The sequence below is a fragment of the Miscanthus floridulus genome, chromosome 3 (assembly GCF_019320115.1).
Source record: "Miscanthus floridulus cultivar M001 chromosome 3, ASM1932011v1, whole genome shotgun sequence".
Taxonomy (NCBI): Eukaryota; Viridiplantae; Streptophyta; class Magnoliopsida; order Poales; family Poaceae; genus Miscanthus; species Miscanthus floridulus.
The window spans coordinates 26,199,058-26,224,755 of NC_089582.1; the positions used below are offsets into that span (position 1 = coordinate 26,199,058).

General features: G+C 45.9%; 1 protein-coding gene and 1 pseudogene across 1 annotated transcript; one reads left to right on the forward strand and one right to left on the reverse strand.

Annotated features, from left to right (window-relative positions):
- Positions 1-3,040: 3,040 nt before the first annotated feature.
- LOC136545272 (uncharacterized) lies at positions 3,041-4,263 on the forward strand. Its single transcript, XM_066537311.1, has one exon. It carries the CDS (start codon positions 3,256-3,258, stop codon positions 3,769-3,771), a length of 516 nt encoding a protein of 171 aa, XP_066393408.1. The 5' UTR covers positions 3,041-3,255; the 3' UTR covers positions 3,772-4,263.
- A 3,669-nt stretch (positions 4,264-7,932) lies between these two features.
- On the reverse strand, positions 7,933-11,435 carry LOC136545273 (FRIGIDA-like protein 4b; annotated as a pseudogene).
- Positions 11,436-25,698: the final 14,263 nt, after the last annotated feature.

Consider the following 25,698-nt stretch of genomic DNA (forward strand, 5'->3'; position numbering starts at 1 on the left):
ATGTTTTATACAACTTTAATATTTCATTTATGGCTGCAAATAAGCCAAGCTTGAGTGAGCTCATCGCCTCAACCTTTAGCTTGTTTATAAAGGATCTCGTTCTAAGCCTTACAACCAAGGGAGCCTAGTAAGGCCCTGTTCGGCTTACCCCATATTCGGTTTATTCGACTTCTTTTTTCAGCCGAAGCAGTGTTTTTCCTCTCACAACAATTCAGCCGGAACAGTGTTTTTCAGCCAAGTTTCAGACCAGCGAACTAGGTTAGGCTCAAGCTTGGCTCGTCAGTGTTTGAGCCAAGCTTGAGTCTTTGGTAGGAATTTAGATTCCGGTAGAAACGTTTTGATTTTTTAAAGCACTGGCGTATAGACGTCTAGACGGACGTTCGCGCCGCTCCCCGCGTTTTCCTGCTTCCCACGCCACTCCCCTCCCCGCTGCTCCCCGCGCTTCCCTGCTTCTTGCGGCCTCCACACCTGTTGCGCCACTCCCCTACGTCCTGCGCGCATGCATAACAGCCTTCGCCCCTGTCGCCATCCCCCTCCGCTTCCAACGTCCGTCGTCGCGCAACGCTCCACCTTTCCGCTTCCCACATGCATGCATGGCGCCCCAGCAGTTACAGTAGGCCGATGTGACAGGTGGGTCACATTACAACATGTGCAACACCAAATCTACTTTTACAACATCTAGATAAACATACTTGCAACATACGTTTGAAACAGCTGAAACACTTGCGACATATATTTGAAACACTTGCAAAAAAACACCTAAAAACTCTTGAAAGTCATTACAAACATATGCAACATCCAGGTAAAAACCTGCAACATACGTGTAAAACATATGCAACATCTAGATAAAACACTTGCAACATGCGCCTAAAAATAGATGAAACATTTGGAACAGACGCTGATAACATACGTGTAGAGCCATTGCAACATTCGGATCTACTTTTACAATATCCATATGAAACACTTGCAACATACTTCTAAAGCATCTAAAACAACTAAAAATACACTTGCAACATGCGCTTTTAGCGCAACGTCTCCTTGCTGCTTGAGAGAATGGAGGCTCGTCAGCGTGTGGAGTTCACTGGAGGCAGCGTCCTGGCAGCGCTTGTAGGCGGCGGGCCGGCGACGACGACTGCGCGACGTGGCGGGGAGGCAGTAGCCGCACGACTGGGCAGGCCGGCAACCGAGCGCCGTGACTCGGAGGCAGCTGCACGCCATGCATGGTAGGGCTAGTGGCCGAGTGCTGCGCCTCGGAGGCGGTAGGCGAGCAGATAGGAACGTGTGGAGTAATTGATGAGCGGTTTTTTTTAAACGGACGAGTGGATAGGAGGGGTCGTTTGGTTGGCGTCGCGGCCCACCAACGGAGCATTCAGGCGAACGGATGCCCGCTTCCCAGCATTATAGTTTGATTTTAGATTCTCTCAAAGAACGTTTCAGATGATGAATCAGAATCACTTTATGAGATCGTTTGGCTGATAGACTAGATTCTGATTCACAAGAATATATATATATATTAAATCATATAAATAACAACGTGCTTCAAAAAAAAATTGTGAGCGATGAACCAATTAAATTCAACTCATTTTAATTTTCGTTGCAAGTTTACTTTCCAAATACAGGGATATATTTTACTGATATTATCTGGTAGTAAATATTTCTACTTTTCCAGCTCCCAGCCAGCAATATTATCATATCCTAGCTCAAGTTGGTAGTTTCCTAGTTTAGAGAGCAGTTTTTCCCAACCTAAATGTTCATCAGTAGTCAAAGATCTGAAGCTCAAGTTCCAGCCCTCTTGCTTCGGAATACCGGCCACCATAGCTTGATGATGTCACAAATGCTGAATAATTCTTATAATTTAATTTTATTTTTTAAAGGGACAATAATATAAAGCCAATCATCATTCTAGAAAAAGGTTTTGGCTCGATCCTTCACCTTTAATATAGCTCCCCATTTAAACATACGTTTAATTTTGTGTAGACCTTGCTAGAACTAGGATGTGCCTTGGTGTTTGGAAGTGAAAAAGTTCCCATGCTGTATATATGTAGCATGGAGAATTTTATACCAAGTGTCTTCTGATTCATTCGCAATTTCTAAATCTGCTTAATAAGAAAGCACTCACTCGTTTTCTTAGTATTAACCACTCCTAAACCTCATTTGCCTTTAGGTCTAGTGACTATTTCCCACTTAGCCATATGATATCTAAATTTATGTTTATCTCCCTATCAAAAGAAATTTGATATGATAGAATCAATCTTTTGGCATGTACCATTGGTCAAGAGATAGGATCCCATTGTGTAGGTGTAAGCAAGCATGAGTTAATTATTTACCCTTTTCAAGGATCTAGTATCTTCCTCATTTTGTACTCCCTCCATCTTGGTATTTTAGGAATTTGGAGACAACATTATGAAGGTCTAGCAAACAACACATGTAACTCTCTTCAGTCATTGGGAGATATTGTGATTAGCATATTTGAGTCATTAGACTTTAAGATCATCACCCAAAAAATAATCTCAAAACTATGTTTTTTTGCAATAATCATAATAAACGTTGAAAATGAAAAAACATCTTCATCTTCCAATAGTTTTCAATAATTTGTTCCTAAAAAAATAAAAATAAATAGGCTCACTTGAAGATTTTCTATCGTTGGCCATGCCACGCCATCGTCGCCGGCCATCCCAGGTAGGCTGGCACCTACCTCACACCCAGAACCACCAAAGTGAAATCTCCATTGTCCGTTCTACTATTCTCATATATGAAAATAGCAGCCCAAGATCCAATTTCGATGAGCCATATTTTTTTTACAGAATCAAATGAAGATAATTTTTATAAAAATATTGTAGATCTTGACGAGATTTACAACTCTTTAGTTTTTAATTTTTTTATTTGAGATAATTAAGATGTTAAAAAAATTAATTACATATTTAGATCTGACGTATTAACTCTTTAGTTCTACGGTTTAACAGCGACAGAAGTGACGTGGATAGAAAAAAAAAAGAGTGGCATAGCACGCAAGTAAAAGCCACATTCTCTTTCTCCCCCTCCGCCTGCGGTTGTCTTCTCCAATTCCCCAACGCACCCCCGCAAAGGCCAGAACCAGACGAGCGCGGACGGACCTCCGCACCCCACTCCCCACGAGCGCGAATTCCAAGGCGCCCCTTCGATCCGCCCGGCCCTCCCCACCACGCGCGCGTCCGCCACTATCGTTCCCTATCGTTTGCCGTCGCCCTCTTCCGGCTCTTCCGCCCACCCCCCGCCATGAGGGTCCACCCGGCCCCGCGGAAGCGCACCATCGCCGTGCAGCGCTGCGCCGCAGCGGCGGCGGGCGCGCTGGGAGGGAAGAAGCTGCGCCGGCTGCCGCACATCTTCGCCAAGGTCCTGGAGCTGCCCTTCGCGGCCGACGCGGACGTGTCCGTGGAGGAGGACGCGGCCGCGCTGCGGTTCGTCGCCGCCGCCGTCGACGGGTTCTCCCCCGCGGGCGGCGCCCGCGCGCACGCCGTCGAGATCCACCCGGGGGTCACCAAGGTCGTCGTCCGGGGTCTCTCCTCCTCCTCCGGCGGCGACGCCCACGACGACGACGAGGATGGGGCCGCCGCCGCCTTCGAGCTCGACCGCTGGCGCTTCCGCCTCCCGCCCTGCACGCGCCCCGCAATGGCCACCGCCACCTACGCCCAGGGCGAGCTCGTCGTCACCGTCCCCAAGGGCGCCGGCCCCGACGACGGCGACGCGGCCGCTGTCCTGGGTGGCACGAACCGCGTCCTCGTGCTTGTATAGTAAATTTATATCTCCCATCCATGACTCGTCTCGACTTCGCCTGTTTTGCTGATTCTCCTGTTTCTGTTTGTACTATTACTACTAATATCAGTATTTATATCACGCGCGAGATGATGATGATGATAAACAGAGCAGTTAGAGTAAGAATAATGCCTGTAGCTCCGCCTTTGCTGCTAATTCTCTGTCCAAACTTGTCATCTGATTGTGCACTTTGTCAGTACTCAGTTTCTCCAGTTTTAATAAAACATTTGTAGCATACAGGTCAGCTCTTGCTTATGAGCCATTTGTGATTAGACTGTTGCAATTGGGGCGCTTGGTAACATTTTCAGCATGAAATTCCACTGCACAGTCCGTTGATCATGTTTTATAAGAAACCGTAGATCTGTTTGGTGAGGTGGTTGTGGTTTCATGTGAGATCAAGAGTGGTCTTTGCAACTAGAGATTTTCGGTAGCAAATGGTTTTGGTACTGAGTCTGACTCTGTAGCGCTCAATGCTGGAGCCTGGAGTCCCTCAGCGAATTTTCAATCTCATGTCATCATCTGAGAGACAGAGATGCATATATGATTTGTAGTGTGTTTGGTTGTACTTGTGTAGCAGGTTTAATGTATGTGCATCTGCATCTGCTGTGCTGAATGGATGGATGGACATGGTTGTGTTGTGACTTGGAGGTTAAGAGGTCACCGGTTTATTCAATCAAGTTTCATTTTTGTTATTATCCCCTTGTCTGTATCTCAAGCCTGGGCGCTTTGGGGGTCACAACTTTGTGTGTTTATTTACATTCCCGTCGAATTTTCTTTGGTCATGCCTGTCAGTCAATCACCAATCCACTCAAAGAACACATCTAGAGTTTGTTTTGCACGCACCATATATAACAGAAAATATTCTTAGGTTCCATACAACATGCAATAATTGCATCCTCAGGGGGCCATAGAGCGCGCATCCAATCAAACTATTGAGCATATATATTGGTCTAGATTTCCTTGTCAACTTTATCCTAGTTTGTATTCACTGCCTTTTTATCACATCTTTTGCTTTCCGGAGATGCTCAGCTTGCTTGTCAAACTTGCTAACTTCTCTACTTGAGTCTTACACCCGCCTGAATCACTTCCATTCAGGTGATTGGAGGATCATTTTGTTTAAAGTAGCTAGGCATTCTTTTGCTCCAAATATTAGTCTTTTTTTTTGGTTAAAAGTAACTGCTAACTAGGCTTTCTGGTGCTCCAAATATACCTGTCCACTCCACTAGTTCAGCCCCTTTGGAGTTTGTTTATTTTTCCCCCCTTTGAGGATTATTTGTGTGCATTTTGTTTTTCCTAGGAGGAATGTTTAGCTCACCCTGTCGAGTCTGCTATTCTGGTGCTGTGGTAACACAATTTTGATTAGTTGGAACTATCATTTCTTTTCCATTTCCTGTTAAACGCCCCTTCGAAACGCTGGATTTCTTCCCCTGAATTACTAGGGGATTCCTTGCAGAATGCCTCTGACTGAATTCTGCTCGAATTTTGGTAAACTTGCTTTGTTGCAACAGGGTGGCCCGACTGTTTATTTCGCACAAGTCATTTGATCCAGTTTTGCGCTGTTTCCATTTCCCGTTGTCATGCTCTGATCTTATACCTTGTTGTCACTGTGCAGCTGCTAAAGCATTTGCACAGAAGATGCTCCTACATGCGGCCGTTCTCCCTCTTTTTTTTTCAGTAAACACTTGGAGATTTCACTTGTTCTCCTAGAGATTTTCGAAGTGGAGTGCAGGCGATCGGTTCCGAAAAATTTCAGAGAAACGTCCTGCAAAATCTGCACCCCATCTGCTGGTGCAAACTTTTAGTGCGAGGCGACGACGAGATGCCTTGCAGTTGCGTTGCAAAACTGAAAGGCAACAGAATATTTATCCAGTCATTTCCTGGGAGGAAAGTGAAAGTGATGTGAACATTATTGCTTTTCCTAGTCGCCGTAGACGCCCTAGAGAATCTTGAATTACCTGGACTAGAATGCCTGATTTTTTTTTTACAACGACTGAAGTCTGAATTACCTGGACTAGAATGCCTGATTTTTACACCGATTGAAGTCCAGGCGTCTCACATCCTCGGTTAACAGTTTTTTTTTTCACTGAGGACATCCATGATGTAAAGACAAGGAATGATGATGCTCGAGTCGGGTCGGGCACGGGTCATGGGAAAAAAGCGTCGGGTTTCTTCTGGCCCGATCTGAACCAGGCCCAGCCTGGGGTATGAATATGATCAGATCTATTTCGCTCGGTTGATCTACTCACGTGAACAGAGAACCCATATTTTACTCTGATGATTCATGATGGTATATAAGGATAAAACAAACGTGTCATATTTACTCTAGACCTCGTACATTTTTTTTGAAGTGTAGGCTCCGTATCTTATTGTATATAGCACTGTAAAAGCTAGTCCACATTTGCATTAGAATAGTAGTAATTACTGGACAAATGTACAGAGTGGACCTCTTAGGAAGAGGCTACAGTCCGCATTTGCATTAGATACTGATAGTGTGGAATAATGGAAAGGGCAACGAGGTCATGCACGTTGCTTTCTCTAAGTCACCGTAGACGCTGAAGAGAACCTTGAATTACCTGGAGTAGAATGTTTGGTTTTTTTTACACCGAGCCTTTGTTCGCTTTGCTGAAAAAACAAGCCAAAACACTGTTTCGGTTGATTTGTTGTGAGAGAAAATAATGTTCCGACTGAAAAAGACAGATTATAAGAGAAGGACTGAGTATGGTGACTTCATGGTTGTGATGTTGCTTGCTTTGAGTTTGTATCGTTATCAAGCCGTGTTTGATTTGCAGTCTAACTAAGTTTGCCATGACTGAACTTAGGTAGCTATATTTAGACACTGTTTTAGTTGCTACCACGATTTAGTCTAACTTCTTAGTCGATTGCCCTAGTTTCTTTGCACAATTTTGTCTACGGTGGTCAACAATTTTGCAGCCACAATTTACTGACAGTGTTTAGTTGCTATCAAGATTTAGTCTGTCTAACTTCTTTGTCAATTACCCCCCCGCTTGTCATAGCATGAGTTTTCTTGCTCAATGTTTTCTAAGATTAGGCCATCGATTTTCTTGCCAAAAAGTGTTGCAAGACTGAACTTAGCAGCCTAAGGCAAGCAAACTTTGTTATTTTTACTGTTCTAAATTGTATGTCGTTCCGGTTTTTTTTAGCACATAGTTTTTGCTACGCACGTAAATATACATTATATCTAGATACGTAGTAAAAGTTATATATAAAATCCAGAACAACTTACAATTTAGAACATCATTTATCAACCAAACAATTATTCTGCACTATGTCGGTACGTGCCTGCCAACTCAATAGAGCAAGGCTCGGCCACTAGGGAACATGAATCCGAAAGAGCAGGTCGTTCATCATTCCACGAAGCATGTGTTGGGGTGATGACTCGTGAGGAACAGGAGCTTTAAAGCATCTTTGCCCTACATTGTTATGGACAGAATCCTGTCTATCGGACCATTGTAAACCCAGACAAATTCTATAAGCGTAACCATGCTTGTGATTATGTACAACTTTTTTAGACATGTCTCCAGAAAAAACGAAAGGAGCCAAGCTCATACTAGTACTTGAGTAGCGATCATATGACCATTACATCAGGAATGGCAATCAGCAGCAGCAAAACAGTCGCATTAATCATCAGCTATCACCATAGACAAATCTGATAAAATAACTATGTTCATGAGACAAAATAAAACTTGTATTAGTGTAGCGACACTAGACAAGGTGTCTCAGCTCCTATTGCAATGGACGCAAGGGGCCAACTGTCGGATCAAAATGGCCAGCAAAGTATAAGCTGATATCATCGAATGAAATGAAATGCTATTAGCGAAAAGAATAAAAGCTACACAACAAGAACATGCATGCATGATGTATCTGCTAGCCTGCCGGCTCTTGGCACTACACTGGCTACCAAATCGGCTAGGCAGAGCCATGTGACCACCACAACCCCACATCATTATGATCTAACATGACCATCAGCTTCCAGTTCACAGGCAAACCTTACGCGCCTCAGCCAACTCTGGCTGACCACAGCAGTTGAACATAAGACAAACAAACAATGAGCATGGACACCAAACACAATCAAATCTCAAGAAATGAGGTACCAAGACCATCCCACACATCAACACTACACAAGTAAACTAAAAACACTTTTAATTAAGTTCATGGTACATTCAGTACTTAAGGATTACATGCTGATTTTTTTTAGTTTTTCAAAGTTCTGAATAGAATTACACAAGGATGCGACGACAGGCTCGCTGATACCATACATAATTTACATCCAGGTTCCTTAGTAGTAAAAAAAGGTAGTGGTCTAAGATGAGACGAGAGCTAAACACAACACATCTAGTAGTAGTGGTAAGGACATATAAGATGAGATACCCAACCTACCGTTGTAGTCAGTCACTACAAAATAGGGCCATTGTGCGATTCTGAGTCGTTGGCATCATCAGTTGTTGTCATGTCATTCATCAGCGACTTTTTTGTTTCCTGACTGAACCTACCGGTAGTAAGCCTGGTGGAAGGCAGGAGCCATTCCATTGGTGTAAGCTGCCATCCCATTGCCATAACCACCATAGGGGGCAGGGTAGCTCATGGGTGGGGTGGAGTATGGCATGGGAATGCCGACAGTTGACACTGGCTACCTCCTCAGCTGGGTAAACATACTGGCTCCCTGATCACCGGCTGGGCTCCGGTTGCAGTAGAGGCCATGTCCAACCAGCCTGTCATAAGGGTAAGGAGAGGGTGTGGCGTATGATGTGTGGGAAGGGGAGGCTGTGGCGTATGATGGGTGGGAAGGGGAGGCTGTGGCGTATGAGGTGCATGCGAAGGGGAGGTCAGTGGCGTATGCGGTGTGGGAAGGGGAGGTCGTGGCAGTATGCGGTATGGGAAGGGGAGGTCGTGGCAGTATGACTGTGTGGGAGGGAGACTGGGTAAATGTGGTGGGAGCTGGGAAAGAAGACACAGCAAGCATTGTTAGTGAGACGACCTGCCTTGGCAGGAGGCATTGGGCCTCCAGTGCTTGCACGGATGCGCTTGGTTGCAGGGCCGCTGCTGCCGCCACTGGTAGCGCTTGATGCTGCCTTTTTCTTCTCGGTTTTGGCTTTCTCCAGTTCTTCAAGTTGCTTCCGAAGATCCTCCAGTGGAAACTCAGCTTCTAGTTTACGGTCCTCAACACACTTAATGACAGCTCGCAGTGCAGACTGCTCTTTCTTGTTCGCGTTGCTCTGCAGGATAAATAACATCAGATCCCATAAGAGTACCATCAAACAAAGAGGCATAAAAACAGTGCCAGCCCAACAAGGGAGGTGATAGATAACTGAAATTATATGTAGCTAAAAGAGGATAATAGCACTAGGCACATAAATAAAACTCAAAAGTCAATCCTGAGTTCAAGAGATACTTTTTTTTTTTGTTGAACAGTGAGCAGGAGCACCATTTCAATTAAGAAATTCAAGAGATACGTTAGAACTGCTGTTATATTTATACTTATACTAACCCCTGACTGGCCGCTGCTAGTGCTTGAATTATCTGAAGCAGCGGTTGATGTCTTCTTAGAGTCTTCCAGGTAGGACTTCAAAAGAGGAACTGGAGGGAACTTCTCCTGAAGCCCAGCCTCATAAGCGAAATTCACAGCATCAAGCTGCTGCCTCTTAGCAATTAGTTCCTCAATGATATCTGCAAAAGAAAAGGTATTAACATGTAGTGACTAATCTGCTCAAGTCTGAACGAGACCATGAAAGACTATCAGTCACTCAGAAAACACGACAAATATATGACCCAAGAAATAGAAACAGTCCATACAAAGGCATCATCCATGCAGCAGTGAGGGTACTCTGGAAGGCAAAACCAAACTGACATGAATTTGGCAGCAAAAAGGCACGAAATTGTGGTTGTTGTAGCAGCATAGTTTATTATACTAATAAGATAATGTAGTACTGTGCAGTTGGAATTTGGAAAGGAAAAGAAGGCTGTTTGGCACTTCCTAGCATTGCAGTGAGGGTGTGCAGCATTGCAACAAGAGAGTCCAGAAACTTGCTATTAACGACACTGCAACACTGAATTGCCTTTCACTCTAAGGCAACGGTACTGTCGGCACAAGAATCTGACGACATCTAAAGGCTAAAAGCAGTGGCCCCCAAGACAAGCGCATGATGGCCATCATGTACAGAAGACACAGTTATCCTGAGCACTTGATAAAACACTAGACCACCTTTTTCCAGCACATGGCTATGACAGGCCAGGAAGACGGGCCTTAAAAAGACATACTCCAATGTAATCATACTACTACTATCATACCCTTGCACAGTAGAGTAATTAGCAGTGGTGCACTAGTCAGGGAAAACAAAGAAGGAACTTTTCAACTCATTTTGCCTGGGTGGCTTTCTTTTTACCCTCCTACAGAGCCTATTGAAATGCTGCTGCTGCTCTGATCTACAATTAATGATGGCAGCCACTTAATCATAATGACAATTCAATGCTAGATCTATGCCGATTTATACCCACTGCACACTTGGTCAACCCAAAATCAACCATCTGAACCCTCAAGGTTCACCACTTCAGCACTTGGGCACGCACAACACCTCAAAGAACTATTATTATGGTAGTAGTACCCCAAAAAAAAAAATCTGTGCAACAAAATGGAAATGCAGGCAGCAGCAAGCAGGAAACAAGCGTATGTATATACCAGCCATTTCTTCCTCGAGGCCGAGTGTGAGCGCGAGGCGTGGCATCTGCCTGCGCCAGGAGAAGCTGACGACAATCCTGCGGTAGAGCGGCCTGTCCTCCCTCTCCGCGACGGCAAACGTGGCGACGTGCTGCAGGAACGCGTGCGCGTCGGGCGGCTTGGCCCCCTCCACGCCCCCCTTCTTCTCGACAGCCTCCTTCCACTCCCTGGCCATGCCCCTTGCGCGCTCGCGCGCCGCCAGGGGCACGAGCGGGCGCGCGGCGCCGATGTCCGGGTCCGGATCGGCGAGCGCCGGCACGGCGGCCTCGAGGATGAGCACGCACGCCCAGGCCAGGTCGGCCGGGTTCCGGGGCACCTCGCGGCGGTCCACGGGGAAGACGTCGGCCACGGCGTCCATGACGAACTTGGCCGGATCCACGCAGAGCTTGAGCGCGGGAGGCATCTCCGCCCGCAGCGCGTCCGCCTCCTTCCGGCGCGCCACCACGAAGCCCAGGAACGCCGCCGAGTCCATCCGCAAGCACAGCGCGCGCAGGCTCTCCGCGAGGCCCTCCTCCTCGGCGGCGGAGTCGGAGGGGGTGGGGGTCGGCGCCGCCGCCTCCTTGGAGGAAGCGGAAGCGGCGAGGCGGAGGCGGAGATTGAGTGGAGGTGGTCGAGCGCGCGGGAGACGGAGGCGTCGATGGAGGCCTCGCGGCGGTGGAGCGAGTCGAGCGCGCGGTGGGTGCGGGTGTCGAAGGCCCTGCGGCGGGCGCGGAGCTGCTCGGAGCGGGCCGCGAGCCCGCGCTCGAGCGAGCCGAAGTGGTCGGCCAGCTGCTGGTAGAGGCGCGTGCAGGTGGCCAGCAGCTGCTGCTGGCGCTCCAGCTCCGCGAAGCCCGCGCTGACCATGTCCCCCGTGACCAGCCCCCCTTCTCCCCCTTCCTTCTTCGCGGCCGGCCGCCGCTGGCGAGGCCATGCGGGGGCCCGCCCGCGGAAACCCTAGCCGCCGCCGACCCTCTCCCTCCCTCGATCCGCGAACCCTAGCCGAAATTCCCTACGCCCCCGAGGCGAGAGGAGGCGGAATGTAGTGGGAATGAGAGAAGGAGGGGAAAAGCGAGGGGTGAATAAGGGGTGGGTGGGTGGGTGCGGGCCAACCGCGCCGCGACGCGTGGCGGCTGCGGCAACTGTAATAAGGTGGCCGCGGGAAGGAGTGGGTGGGTCGGGGGTGGTTACGCGGGGAGGGAGCGGTGCGTGTCCCTGCGAGTGGGGCAGGGGCGTCGGTGGGCCTTGGGTGTCAGGGAGCGGTGAGGAGGAGACGGCGGGGACTACGCCCGACGGAGTGGGGTTGGCCGTATGGCGGGAGCAGAGCGGCGCGTGCAGGGTCGGATCGGATGGCTGTGCCGACCCGACGCATTGCCTCCGCCATCTTGTGGCACGGGACAGGGTGCAGCCAGCAGTGGAACGCTACTCTGTTGTAGTACCCCCCTGCAATGAGTAGCGCCACTGGCCAGCACTAGGCAGTGACCACTGACCAGTGAGCAGTGGCCGGGTCGATGGCTTCGCATATGGCATGCTGGTGGCCTACGCATCAGGACATCACCGTCCGTCCTGGGATAGGTAAACTGCGTACCACCCGTCTCTATTGCAGGCTCCAAGGAAGTTTAAGAAAAAAAAGAAAAAAAAACAACCCTACTAAAGGTCTAAAACAGTAACGTTTGTATCTACCACGCGTGAAGCTACATATACGGCCTCGCCTGGCGTCCTTTCGACGAGTGCATCCACATCCCGCGGTTAGGGGGCGTTTGGTTCTTTAGTTATGTCACATCAAAGGTTTAGAGTCTAATAAGGAGCATTAAATATAAATTAATTACAAAACTAATTACATAAATGGAGGCTAATTTCCGAGATGAATTTTTTAAGCCTAATTAATCTATCATTAGCATATATTTACTATAGCACCACGTTGTCAAATCATGGACAAATTAGGCTTAAAAGATTCGTCTCGCAAATTAGTCGCAAGTTTGCAATTAGTTTTGTAATTAGTCTATATTTAATACTCCATACATATGTCTAAACATTCGATGTGACAGAAATTTTAAGCGGAGGGGAAGGAACCAAACAGGCCCTTAGTATCGTGCTTTACTTCTAGATTTTCTTACCGAAGCGCCGAAGCGGGCGACAGCTTTACACTTTCTCCGCAGAGCTAAGCCCTCCGAAGCTTGATCAAGGTCCATATATATATTTGCTCTAGCCGTAAGGAGCAGTTGTTTGAGGAAGCTAGGTCTCGTGTTGAACATTTGGTCAATTTACGACTTATATTAATCCATAAAAACGATTTAAACAATAGTAACAGTATCCCTAACCATACTGTAACACCACCACTACTGCAGATAGCATTTAACAGTGCAGCAACCAAGTACGCTAAAAGCGCTAACAGAATAGCATATGAACAATAGTGCACAGTGGGATTAGATTTATACCCTAGGGTGGGACTGCCGGTACCCGCGGACAGTGAGCCACCATCTTCTCCGTCGTTGGTGTTGGTGCGGCCACCAGTCCTCCTCGTGTCCACCATGTTGCAGAGGAGGTCGCGCCGGGAGACTCCTGCAGGTGCGGTGTCGGAGCAGTGGCACGGGAAGCTGCTGCAGGTGTGGTGTCGGAGCAGTAGAACGAGACTCTCCCGTCAGGAAGCAGAAGCCCCCGAACAGGAAACTGCAGACGGGGCAGCAGTCGCACCGGGAAGCCGGCGCTCCCCAAAAACTTGATTCCCCGCCTACCCGTGCAGGTATGCTTGACGGGGGAAGTTTCGGAGGCCTGCTACCGAAGCTCCCTGTGCGCGTAGGGAACTCTGGTCGGAGATGCAGACTGAACAGCTCAGCGCTCAGATGTTGCGGAGAGGAGGAAGAGGAAGAGTCGGGTCTGCCTTTACCGGACAGGGGCGCCCCCCCTTATAGCCGCGCAGTTCCCCATCTATCCGTTAGGCCCTGTCGGGGGAATGAACCTGGACAGGGTGATTGGGCGTTGGGAGTTGGCTGCGGTGGCTAGGGTTTCGGTTGGGCCAAGCGACAAAACCTGACCAAACAGGCCACGGCCCTCGGCCCGACGCATCGCGCGCGCGCGGGCGGGCGGGCGGCGCGCGCGTGTGGCCTCCCGGTTCTCCCTCTCAACTTGTCTATGTGAGAGTCCTAAGACTCACTATTTAAGTTGAGAACCCTTTTAGTGAATTTCTCATATGGTACTAATCACTTTTCCACTTAACAATAATTGTGGGCCTTTGAAGTTTATTTGATTAATTAGAATAAATAATGGGCCTAGCCCGAATTAATCTAACAATCCCCACCAAACTTCAGAAGTCCACAGTTAATGTCTTCAGTTCTGAGCTTGTTTGATATACCAGTGTTTCGATGGAGACTGTTAAGTTGAACATCCATCTAGAAAAGGAGTTTACACTCATTTACAACTGACCAATGGACTATGCCTTGAATTGACAGTTTTGTGCAAAGTGAGGCTCACTCGATTCCTTTACTGATACTAGGCTGCCTGTAGCATCCCCTCTGGTTGGAGCATATAAGTCATACTCCTGGCCTATTCATGAGTATCTAGAGATCATCCAAATCTCATAGATTGCGACTAGCAATCGAACTCACATAGGTGTGTTCCTTTAAGATGCCCTGTAGGCCGACATCTTTGCTTCTCACTAAGCCACTCGGATCACATTGAGGTATTTACCAACCTGCCATACAGATAGGAAGAGAAGTGCATTACTCAAGAGATTGACCTTTATTAAAAAGGGTCTCTTCCCTCAGTCTACCCATAGCTTGTTTCACCATCCTAATTCACGGGATCTCCGATCACATAGGACAGGTTGCCACCACGATAGAACTTCATGTGGGTCTCAGTCCCATCTCACTCGATGCACTATCTATCACATTACGCGATAGTCCCTTAGTAAATTGATCTGCCAGATTTTTAGACGTATGGACATAGTCCAATGCTATTACTCCGGAGTTTCTCAATTTTCTGACAGATTTTAACCGCCTGCTTTACATGCCTAGTGGTCTTCATGTTGTCCTTTGAACTGTTTATCTTGATAATTACTGTTTGGTTATCACAGTTCATAGAAATTGCGGGCACAGGTTTTTCAACCGCCGGCAAATCCATAAGGAGCTCACGAAGCCATTCAGCCTCAACAGTAGCGGTATCAAGTGCTGCAAGTTCTGCTTCCATTGTTGACCTCGTTAAGATGGTCTGCTTGCAAGACTTCTAGGAAACAGCGCCACCTCCAAGTGTGAATATATATCCACTTGTGGCTTTTAACTCATCAGCATCAGATATCCAATTTACATCACAATAGCCCTCGAGTACCTTCGGGTACCCAGTATAGTGAATGCCAAAGCTCGACGTTCCCTTTAGATAGCGCAATACTCTTTCAAGAGCACGCCAGTGATCATCTCCCGGATTTGAAACAAACCGGCTTAACTTGCTCACAGCAAATGAGATGTCAGGCCTCGTTGCACTAGCCAAGTACATTAGCGAGCCGATGATTTGGGAGTATCTCAACTGATCCCTCATTATTCTTCGGTTCTTTCTCAGGATCACGCTTGGATCATAGGGAGTGGACACAGGCTTGCAGTCACTATAACCAAAGTGACTCAGTACCTTTTCCACATAGTGAGTTTGTACAAGTGTTACCCCACCATTTTCTCCCCTTAGTAGTTTGATGTTTAGTATCACATCAGCCACTCCCAAATCCTTCATGTCAAAGCTCTTTGACAGAAAGTCCTTGACTTCCTCAATCACATTGAGGCTTGTCCCAAAGATTAGTATGTCATCCACATACAAGCACAGGATTACTCCTTCTCCCCCACCATAGCGGTAGTACACACATTTGTCGGCTTCATTCGCAACAAAACCAGCAGATGTCATAGTTTTATCAAACTTTTCATGCCATTGCTTAGGTGCTTGTTTTAGGCCATACAAAGACTTCAATAATTTACACACCTTTCCTTCTTGACCTTATACTACGAAACCATCGGGCTGATCCATGTAGATCTCCTCATCTAGCTCTCCATTTAGGAAAGCCGTCTTAACATCCATCTGATGAACGAAAAGACCATGAGACGCAGCCAGGGCAAGCAGTACTCGGATTGTGGTCAATCGGGCCACTGGTGAATAAGTATCAAAGAAGTCCTCGCCTTCTTTCTGGGTATAACCCTTAGCCACAAGCCTTGCCTTGTACTTTTCAATCGTACCATCAGGCCTGAGCTTTTTCTTAAACACCCATTTACATCCTACAGGCTTGCACCCATAAGGACGATCAACAATTTCCCAAGTTCTATTGGTCATAATTGAATCCATCTCACTTCGCACTGCTTCCTTCCAGTAGTCAGCGTCGGGAGAGGAATATGCCTCAACAATGGTGCTTGGAGTGTCATCCACGAGGTATATAGTGAAATCATCACCAAAAGACTTTACAGTCCTCTGTCTCTTACTCTTTCGAGTAGCTCCACTATTATCCTCCTCAGGATTCTCAACACATATTTGTTCAAGATGTTCTGTTGGCGCTACGGGGGAATCAACAGGTTTTTTACTAGATGTGCTAGGTTCATTTCCTCTCATAGGAAATTCATTCTCAAAGAATGTAGCATCTCTAGGACTCAATCACTGCACCAAACATGCATGTCAGGTACTCCAGAGCTTACAACTAGGAATCTATAGCCGACGCTGTGTAAAGCGTAACCGAGGAACACACAATCTACAGTTTTTGGTCCAAGTTTGCGCTTTTTGACTGATTGGCACATTCACCTTGGCCAAGCATCCCCAAGTGCGTAGGTATGAGAGAGTCAACCTTTTCTTTTCCCATTCCTCGAATGGTGTTACTTCTTTATTCTTTGTAGGAACTCTATTCAGGACATGACATGCCATCAATATAGCCTCATCCCCACCATTCGTTGGAAAGTCCCGCAGTGTCTAACATGGCGTTAACCAAATCAGTTAGAGTGCGATTCTTTCGTTCGGCAATCCCATTGGATTGGGGGGAGTATGGAGGCGTCCTCTCATGAATAATTCCATGTTCCTCGCAGAATGAATCAAACTCATGTGAAAAGTATTCTCCCCCACGATCAGACCTCAACCGTTTGATTTTCCTTTCCAATTGGTTCTCTACTTCAGCTTTATAGATTTTAAAATAACGCACTGCTTCATCCTTTGTTTTTAGCAAGTACACATAGCAAAATCTAGTGCTATCATCAATTAGAGTCATGAAATATTTCTTTCCTCCTTTGGTTAATACACCATTCATCTCGCACAGATCAGAATGAATGAGATCTAGTGGTGCCAAATTTCTCACCTCTTTCATAGCCTTGTGAGGCTTGCGAGGTTGCTTCGCTTGAACACAAGCATGGCACTTAGACCCTTTGACCAGATCGATTTTAGGGATTAATTTTAAACTAGCTAAGCGCGTCATACAACCAACATTGATGTGACAGAGTCGGGAATGCCAAACATTAGACTCATCATCATTTCTCACATGGTTCATAATTTTATCACAAGAATCCATCAAAGAGAAGCGGAACAAACCTTCGCTTTCATAGCCTTTTCCAACAAAGGTTCCATACTTGGATACAACACATTTATTGGACTCAAATACAAGTCTAAAGCCATCTCTACACAATAGAGATCCACTAACGAGATTCTTCTTGATGGAGGGGACATGCTGCACGTTCTTTAGCTGCACGATCTTTTCCGAAGTAAACTTCAGATTGATCATACCAACACCAAGTACAGCAGCATGCGTACCGTTTCCCATCAGCAAGGAGCAACCTCTTTGTTCCTGATAAGAAGAAAACAAAGAAACATCAGAACAAACATGAATGTTAGCACCCGTGTCAACCCACCACTCAGGCGAGAGACAAACTGAAAAAACTGTAGGTAGATGATTACCGTACCCAGATTCTCCAGATTCGCTAACAACCATATTTGCGGACTTCTTCTGCTTGTCCTTGCGGTCAGGGCACTCTTTTGCCCAATGGTCAGATGCACCGCAGACAAAGCAAAGGCCCTTTTCTTTTTCCTTGCCCTTCTTCTTAAAAGTTGCAGCTTTAGGCTTGACTGTAGGCTTGTTTTTCTTCTTCCTCTGTGCGGCATGAAAATTCTTCTTTTGCACCAGATTGGCGCTAGAACCTTCCTCATGCGCTTTCTTGCCATGAGTGTCCTTTGCCCTAGCATTCTCCTCCACACCAAGAGTAGCAATGAGACCAGTCACACTGAACACTTGCCTCCTGTGCTTTAGAGTAGTGGCAAAGCTCGACCAAGTAGGTGGCAGCTTAGCGATGATACCGCCGGCCACAAACTTGTCAGGCAACTCACACTCATTGTTCTGGAGTTCCTTTGCCAGCATCTGTATCTCATGAGCCTGCTCTACTACAGATCGGTCATCGACCATCTTGTAGTCATAGAACTTCTCCATGATGTACAGCTCAGTGCTAGCATCGGCAACACCGAACTTGGCCTCAAGTGCATCCCACATGTCCTTGCCAGTGTCCATATCCATGTACACTTGCACCATGCTTTCAGCTAATATGCTGATGAGAGCCCCCTTGAACAAGTTATCTGCCAGCCTCATTGAACTTAATCTCCTCCTCGTGAGAGAAAGGAGGTTCAATGCGTTTTCCCTTGATCACGTGCTCACAACGCATACTAGTGAACCACAGCTTGGAACGGACACGCCACACTTTATAGTTGGATCCATCATCTTTCAATGGTGGTGGTTTTAGTGACGCAGCAAAACTAGCAGTCGAAAAAGACCTATCAAGTTTTTGGATTGTTGAACATTTGGTCAATTTACGACTTATATTAATCCATAAAAACGACTTAAACAATAGTAACAGTACCACTAACCATACTGTAACACCACCACTACTGCAGATAGCATTTAACAGTGCAGCAACCAAGTACGCTAAAAGCGCTAACAGAATAGCATATGAACAATAGCGCACAGTGGGATTAGATTTATACCCTAGGGTGGGACTGCCGGTACCCGCGGACAGTGAGCCACCATCTTCTCCGTCGTTGGTGTTGGTGCGGCCACCAGTCCTCCTCGTGTCCACCATGTTGCAGAGGAGGGTCGCGCCGGGAGACTCCTGCAGGTGCGGTGTCGGAGCAGTGGCACGGGAAGCTGCTGTAGGTGCGGTGTCGGAGCAGTAGAACGAGACTCTCCTGTCAGGAAGCAGAAGCCCCCGAACAGGAAACTGCAGACGGGGCAGGCCCTGTCGGGGGAATGAACCTGGACAGGGTGGTTGGGCGTTGGGAGTTGGCTGCGGCGGCTAGGGTTTCGGTTGGGCCAAGTGACAAAACCTGACCAAACCAAGCCAGCCCACGGCCCGGCGCGGGCGGCTCGGCTCGGCGGCGGCGGCGGCGCGCGCGTGTGGCCTCCCGGTTCTCCCTCTCAACTTGTCTATGTGAGAGTCCTAAGACTCGCTATTTAAGTTGAGAACCTTTTTAGTGAATTTCCCATATGGTACTAATCACTTTTCCACTTAACAATAATTGTGGACCTTTAAAGTTTATTTGATTAATTAGAATAAATAATTGGCCTAGCCCGAATTAATCTAACATCTCGTAGGTCCGATAAATTGTGAGTAAATTGGATCGGATGAGAGCGTGCATCTACTTCTACATTGTGGGTGTATCGATAGACATGCGATATAACACATACATATATGGTTAAATTTTAGTCCTAATCAATGGTTTTATATTTTTGATGCTGCTGGTGCATTCGCACTGTCTTGAATCCTTGAACTTAGTATAGCTTCACCCCTCCCATCATCAAGGCCCTCATTAGTCATTCCCAACCCACTGGGTCTGGGTCAAATAGCAAGACATAGCTTGCCATTAGTTTTCAGTACAAAACAGAGCAATAATTGGCTCCGTTCGACTTGCTGAAACTTGGCTGAATTGGCTGAAAAACGCTGTTCTGGCTGAATTGTTGTGAGAGAAAAATACTGCTCCAACTGGAAAAACAAAGCTGAATAGTGCGGATTATAAAGTAAACCGAACGGGGCCAATGAATCCTTGACCTCAGGGTATTTAGCCATCCTTACTTCCTAGCTCCCTCCAAATCCGTTGTGATCTTTAGTATGCAACTACCGTTAGTTGGTGGAGTGTCTCCAAGTTGCCAAGTATCTTAGCATTGTTAACGAGCCGCGCCAACTGCCTAGGTGCATTCGCATACGCTGATCGGCATCGACGATAACCTTTTTGTACGAATGGTCCAAATGCATGTTCTCTGTTAAGTCAGAATATAAATTAGATGCGCAAGTCAGGGACAAATTTTTCCTGAAAAATGCATCAGGGTCTTGCTCAGATAGTGCTTCAAACAGAGATTCCAAGTGGCATCGGTTTGGCGACGGCAGAAACTTCCAAACATTTAGGTAGGGGCCTCCCCTCCCGACTTCTTCTTCTTCAAAAAAGAAACTTTCAAACAAGACCAAAATGTTTCACTCATAGGCTGGCTTGAAGCAACCTCCTAGTGCATCGAAATCTTGCAATGAGGGGTGTTAAACTAGATACAATTGTTTCCAGTATGTAATCACCCCCGGTGGTCACCTATTTTTTTTTAAGTGCAACAAAAATAAGAGGCTGCAGGCTGCTGACAGGCGCTAAATCTTGAGGATATATTCCAATTGCCTGTATAATGCAAATCTCCTATCGCATTGGTGGTCAATGAGAAATACGTTAATATAGGAGGACAAAATGGTCTCTAAAATGGTGTATGGCGCTAAATCACTTGAAGGTTTGTGAGAAGCTTTAGAATCTAAAAAACCCGCAATACATCATTGTAAGATTAGTCGGACCCCACCACCTAAAGAATTCTACGAGATAAATCTTGATGCCTCCTTTCATGGTAATGCCAGCCAACAAGATGGCCAGTGATTTGTTATTTGTAACAATGAAGGAGTCGTGTCACTATCCCAGATCTTGACACCACTTTCGGTTCAAAAACCCTCTTCACTATCGGATTTTGAACCGACAGTGGCATACTGGCAGTGATGGAGGTTGATATCACTGCCGGTTCCTAAAAACCGACACTGATCTATAGACAACAGTGTCGGTTCCTGGCTCCACCCGGCAGTGTCCAGTTGAACAACACTGCCGGTTTATAGATCTAACCGACAGTGATGTTTGCTTCAAGAGTGTCGATTCTTGGCTCAATCCGACAGTGCTGTCAGCTTGTGTCTCAAGTCGACAGTGTTGAGCAAGCCATCACTGTCGGTTCATGGCTCAAGCCGGCTGTGTTGTCTAGCCATCACTACCAACTGATAGCTCAAACCGACAGTGTTGTCTTCAGCAACACTGTCGGTTTGGATATCAAGCCAGCAGTGATGGCTCAACCAACGCTACCGGCTCGTGCCATGAACCGGCAGTGCCCTCTTTACCATCACTGTCGGTTTTGTGCCAACCGACAGTGATCTCCTTTTTGCATTTTACTATTTTATAATTTATTTTATTCTATTTTATTTTTTTGGTGGAATCAGGTTTCGCTTTATATTCGCTACATAGACAACAGGTCCTTCAACATTAAATATTACAAATGTTATGGTTACGGTTCAAATGTACTTATGAAGCTCTCGATCCCTTGAAATAAAAAAGAAATTACAATAGTCTAGCGAGCCACTCTGGCCCGTACTACGCCGTGTACTTCATGGACTGTGCAATGGAGAATGTTCCTTTTTTTCCAAGCACTCCGATACGATGAAGGCTGATAGCTCCAATGATATTGCTATGACCTCCATTTCTAACAGGCCTATTGTGTTTAAATTTCTTGCGCTAGCATTAAAAAAATGGTTTCGAAAGGCAGAAATGTTAGAGAAATAAATAGATCGTTTTGTTGAATTAACATATATAAATGAAAATGAGGATTATACACACCAAAGCATTTGTTGCCTCCGATTTTACGCCGAGGTAACGAAACATTGCCCACATTACGTAGAACCCGCATTTATTATTTCCTGCCGGCTGGTCTAGGGTCTCCAATTGCATTGGTGTAACCTAGAATGAGACCTTCGTCCCACCAACCATTCTTGCTTGGACACTGTGCCATATTATAAAGTGTGAAAAAGGGGCAACATTAGAATATGCTATGTGCGATTAGAAAATAAGATGTTGTTAGGTTTGCTTACGCATTAAGCACTTCGACTAGGGGATCGAGCAAAGAAAGTGGCTTTTTCTTCGAGTCCCATGCCTTGATATGATTTCTTTTAATATCGACAACAATGAAGATGAAATGGTTGCTGCAATCATAAAACCCTAGTTAACGAATAATTGTAACTACAAAAAACAAGCATAAAAATAAGAGCAGATAACACATACTCGTAGTTGTAGGCTAGAAGTATTTCAGTTTTATTACTCATCTTGAAATTTTCAAAAATGGCAGTCAGTGTCTCCATCAGATCTTCCACTTTATTTCCATGCATGCCTCCACATGTTCTCTCGTTGACTAGCTCGGGGTCCAGGAAAGACATATGAGCGTACTTTGTTTTAAGCAATGTTTTGCTACACACCTGCATAATTCATGGGGAATGTGCAGTCGTTAACTATTTGTATTTCGAGAGAGTAGTTAATTATAATATCGTGCGAGTAGGGTACTTGCATAATCCACAGCGTCAACATTTGTGTATCGAGATCGTGTCTCTAGAATAGCTTAAACAAGTGATCCCAACAGACAAAGTGCTTCTCTTCATTAGGATAATGGAAAACATGCGGCGGGCGGATAATATATTCGAAACCCGCCTGCCCTATCTCAAGTGCTTGGGCCATGTAATAATCATGCAAGTCACGCATTTATGTTGTTAAATTTTTATACTCCTCCTTGTCCACCAAGAAATTACCTCTTTGAAACTGCATTGCCAGTCTTGCCGTCTCATATAGTGAATCATAATAGATGTTCGCGTCATCATCCCTAGTTAATCCGGGGTTGTCTTCGACAATCTTGTTTATCTTCCTTTGATCTTCATGTTGTATTTCTTCGACTCTTAATTGATTGTGCTTACTCTCTGTTTACCTATTGAATTCGGACTGCACCCTCCACTTGATCATAGCAATCTTCCCAGGTTAGGTAGATCCCAGGCACCCGACCAACATGCACTACATACCATGCCATGGTTGCCTATACATTTAACCAAATTAGGTTGATAGTGCTATGTCATTCAAACATGTTCTAGACCAAGCAAACTAAGTTTAGTGTATCGAGCAAAGTTGTAGACTATATTCAAATATTCAAACTTCAATTTCCAACACAACTAAATCATGAATTTCAACATCTAACTCATTTCAATGTATGTTTGAGCACTAGTATGTATTCAATCATGCTTCAAATGACCATAGGGTTTTAAGCTAATTTGTTCGCCATATATCAAAGAACATTTGCTACTAAAGAAATTTAAAGTGTTTCTACACGAAATCTAGAGAAAATGGGATAAACAGGTTGCTGTCATCCTCACGGGCATTTCAACGAACACCTAAGGGGTAGTGCCGGACACACTCACCGTAGGGGGTGGTAGCTAGCTCTCCGCGCTGCTTCTGAGGGCCTCGGTCTTGGGAGATGCAGGCGTGGCGGTGGGGGCATGGCCTTGCGTCATGGAGTATCATGGGGTGGATGAGGAAGACAGAGGCAGTGACGGTGCTCTAGCGGCGTCGAGGAAGAAGAAGGTGCTGGCGTGGCAGGGACGACAGTCGGGCGTTGAAGAAGAGGATGGCGCAACGGCTATGGACTGGCGGTGCGGTTGGCGGTGGAGCTTCGTCGGTGTGGGTGTGGCTGGGATGGCTAGCGATGGTTAGTGGCAATCCATCGAACACCTAAGGGCACAGTGAGGGGAGGTGCTCACCCTGTCAGGTTGTGGCTAGAACCACCCTGAAATAGCATGCTTCCGGAGGTGCTCATCTTCCACCAGACACTAAGCACCCTGAAAGTAAGCTACATCAGACGGTTTCAGTCGAGCACACCCCTAAGGGAGAACTCAAACAATCCACGTTTTCCTCTAGGATCCAATAATGAGAATGAGTTTACAATACTTAGTCCATTTCATATAATAAGAGTTTTCAGAAATACATTATTACAATACCAAGTTTCAGAGTGCGGAATTTAAATAGCGGAATTAAAATAAACATCTAACGGTAAGATACAAGGATCCGTCTATGCCCACCAGAAGAATCCTCCACACAATAGCTACTCCTCAAGCTGCACCTGCAACAGGGGTAAATAAACCCTAAGTACACAATGTACTCGCAAGACTTACCCGACTAATGGGAATAATTTCCCTGACTTCAAAGGATATGATAAGCTTTATGGTTTGCAGGATTTCCATTTTGCAAAAAACATTACTAGTAGTGAATCCTTATATATGTATTTTATTAGCAGTCATGATTAATTCATTGGCTAACCATTCTAGGTAAGCACCTATTCTACTTTTAAGCAAGAGTTGAGCAATCAGATTCATTCATTCCCTTTCATCTTCTAGTTCTTACTACGGTGCTAGATAGTAGACAAGTCATACCATATTACACGACGATTCATAAATCAATGTAGCCTAGCTGGGTACCCTAAAACACACGCCCTGCTTGTACTCTAGGCACAAGTAGGACCAACCCACCACTCTCCTGTCAAGGGGTCTAGATCCCTGTCCAAACTTGGACTCTAAGCCCCCACACCTGAGTCTCGGACTCAGTGTGGTGCTTAGACCTCCACCATCCCCGCCTCCAATTAGTTGGTCTGAAAAGAGCCAGAACCCACGATAAGAGAGCAACAAGCCTTCCCTGCTCCCATAAACAAGTATGTGCTCAGGATAATAAGTCTGTGACCTGACTAGAGTCCAATGCAATGGTCGGTCCTTAACCGACATGGACAGGGAAAACAGTATAACCAAGCTATGCCCCATTAGTCACGGGACACAACCTCTTACATCCACCAATACCCGTACCATATCCCTACCCGGTCTCCATTTCTTTTCACTATTTTATCATGAGAGTGATAATAATAATCATCTATTATGAGTAACGGTAGGTTACTCACGCTACCGATAGCCTAAGCATAGCAGCTACTCGACCTATGCTAGTAGGACTCCTGGGTAGGTATATCTATGCATGTAGTTTCAATATAAATCTAGTAACGTAAATGCACATCACATATATATCCAGTGATCATTCAAAATAAGGGTTATGCACCGAGGCTTGCCTTGGGCAGGCGTGGTGTCAGCTCAGTCAATCAGTGGTGGCTCTAGGACCTCCTCCTTGCAAGAGGATCTCCTCCTCGTACTCCTCGATCACCTCCCCAAACTCATGGTCTTCGATGGTCATGATCTCCGCCAACTCGTTCTCTACATGCATGCGATAATGATGCAACACTTAGTATTTTAGCAACAATCAGCTCCTAAATTAAGAATACACATGGTAAACTACTAAGCTAGCTCTAATGGCTAAGATACTAAGCTAACTATCATCTTCATCAAGTAAAGTGTTGGGTTCAACTAACAAACACCTAGCTTAACAAATGAAGGATATATCTTTATTTCTACTAATGATTTAATGTATATTTGAAACAAAGAGCATTTAAGTACCCTTATGTTAAGTCTATTCTAAAGCTACAAAAATTACAGTGATGCACATAATAATACCAAGAAGCTACTGTAAAGTTTTCAAAGCTACATCTATCACCATATTGCCACAAAAATTCCTACAATATTTAACCTAATAATATTAAGCACTCTCAAATGATTTATTAGTTCCTAGTATCAACAAATATATATATATATATGAACTAAATACACCAACAGATAGAGCACAATTCTAGGAACTAACAAAATTAGTTTCATAATTTTTGGATACCTACATGATTTTATATGATTTACCAAAGTTCAGCTCAGAATTAAAATGAAAAGCTATTTCTATTCTCCACGAAAAAGATAAACTCAATTCGGCCCAACACGGCCCACGCTGGTGAAATGCGGGCGCGCAGCGCGAGCGCATGGAGGCCCACAAGCGAGGCGCGGCCCATGCGCGGAGGCAGCCCACTGTGAGGAAGCCCACGCACCGGGCACTCTTGCAAAAATGCCCGTGGACTATGAGCAAAACAACCCACAGTCCATGTTACTATTTCTATAGACAACAACTTTGCAATGAAACCCTCGGATATTTCTCCTCTTTACAATGGCAAGGTCCTCGGGCATCCCCATGCTCCGGCATGG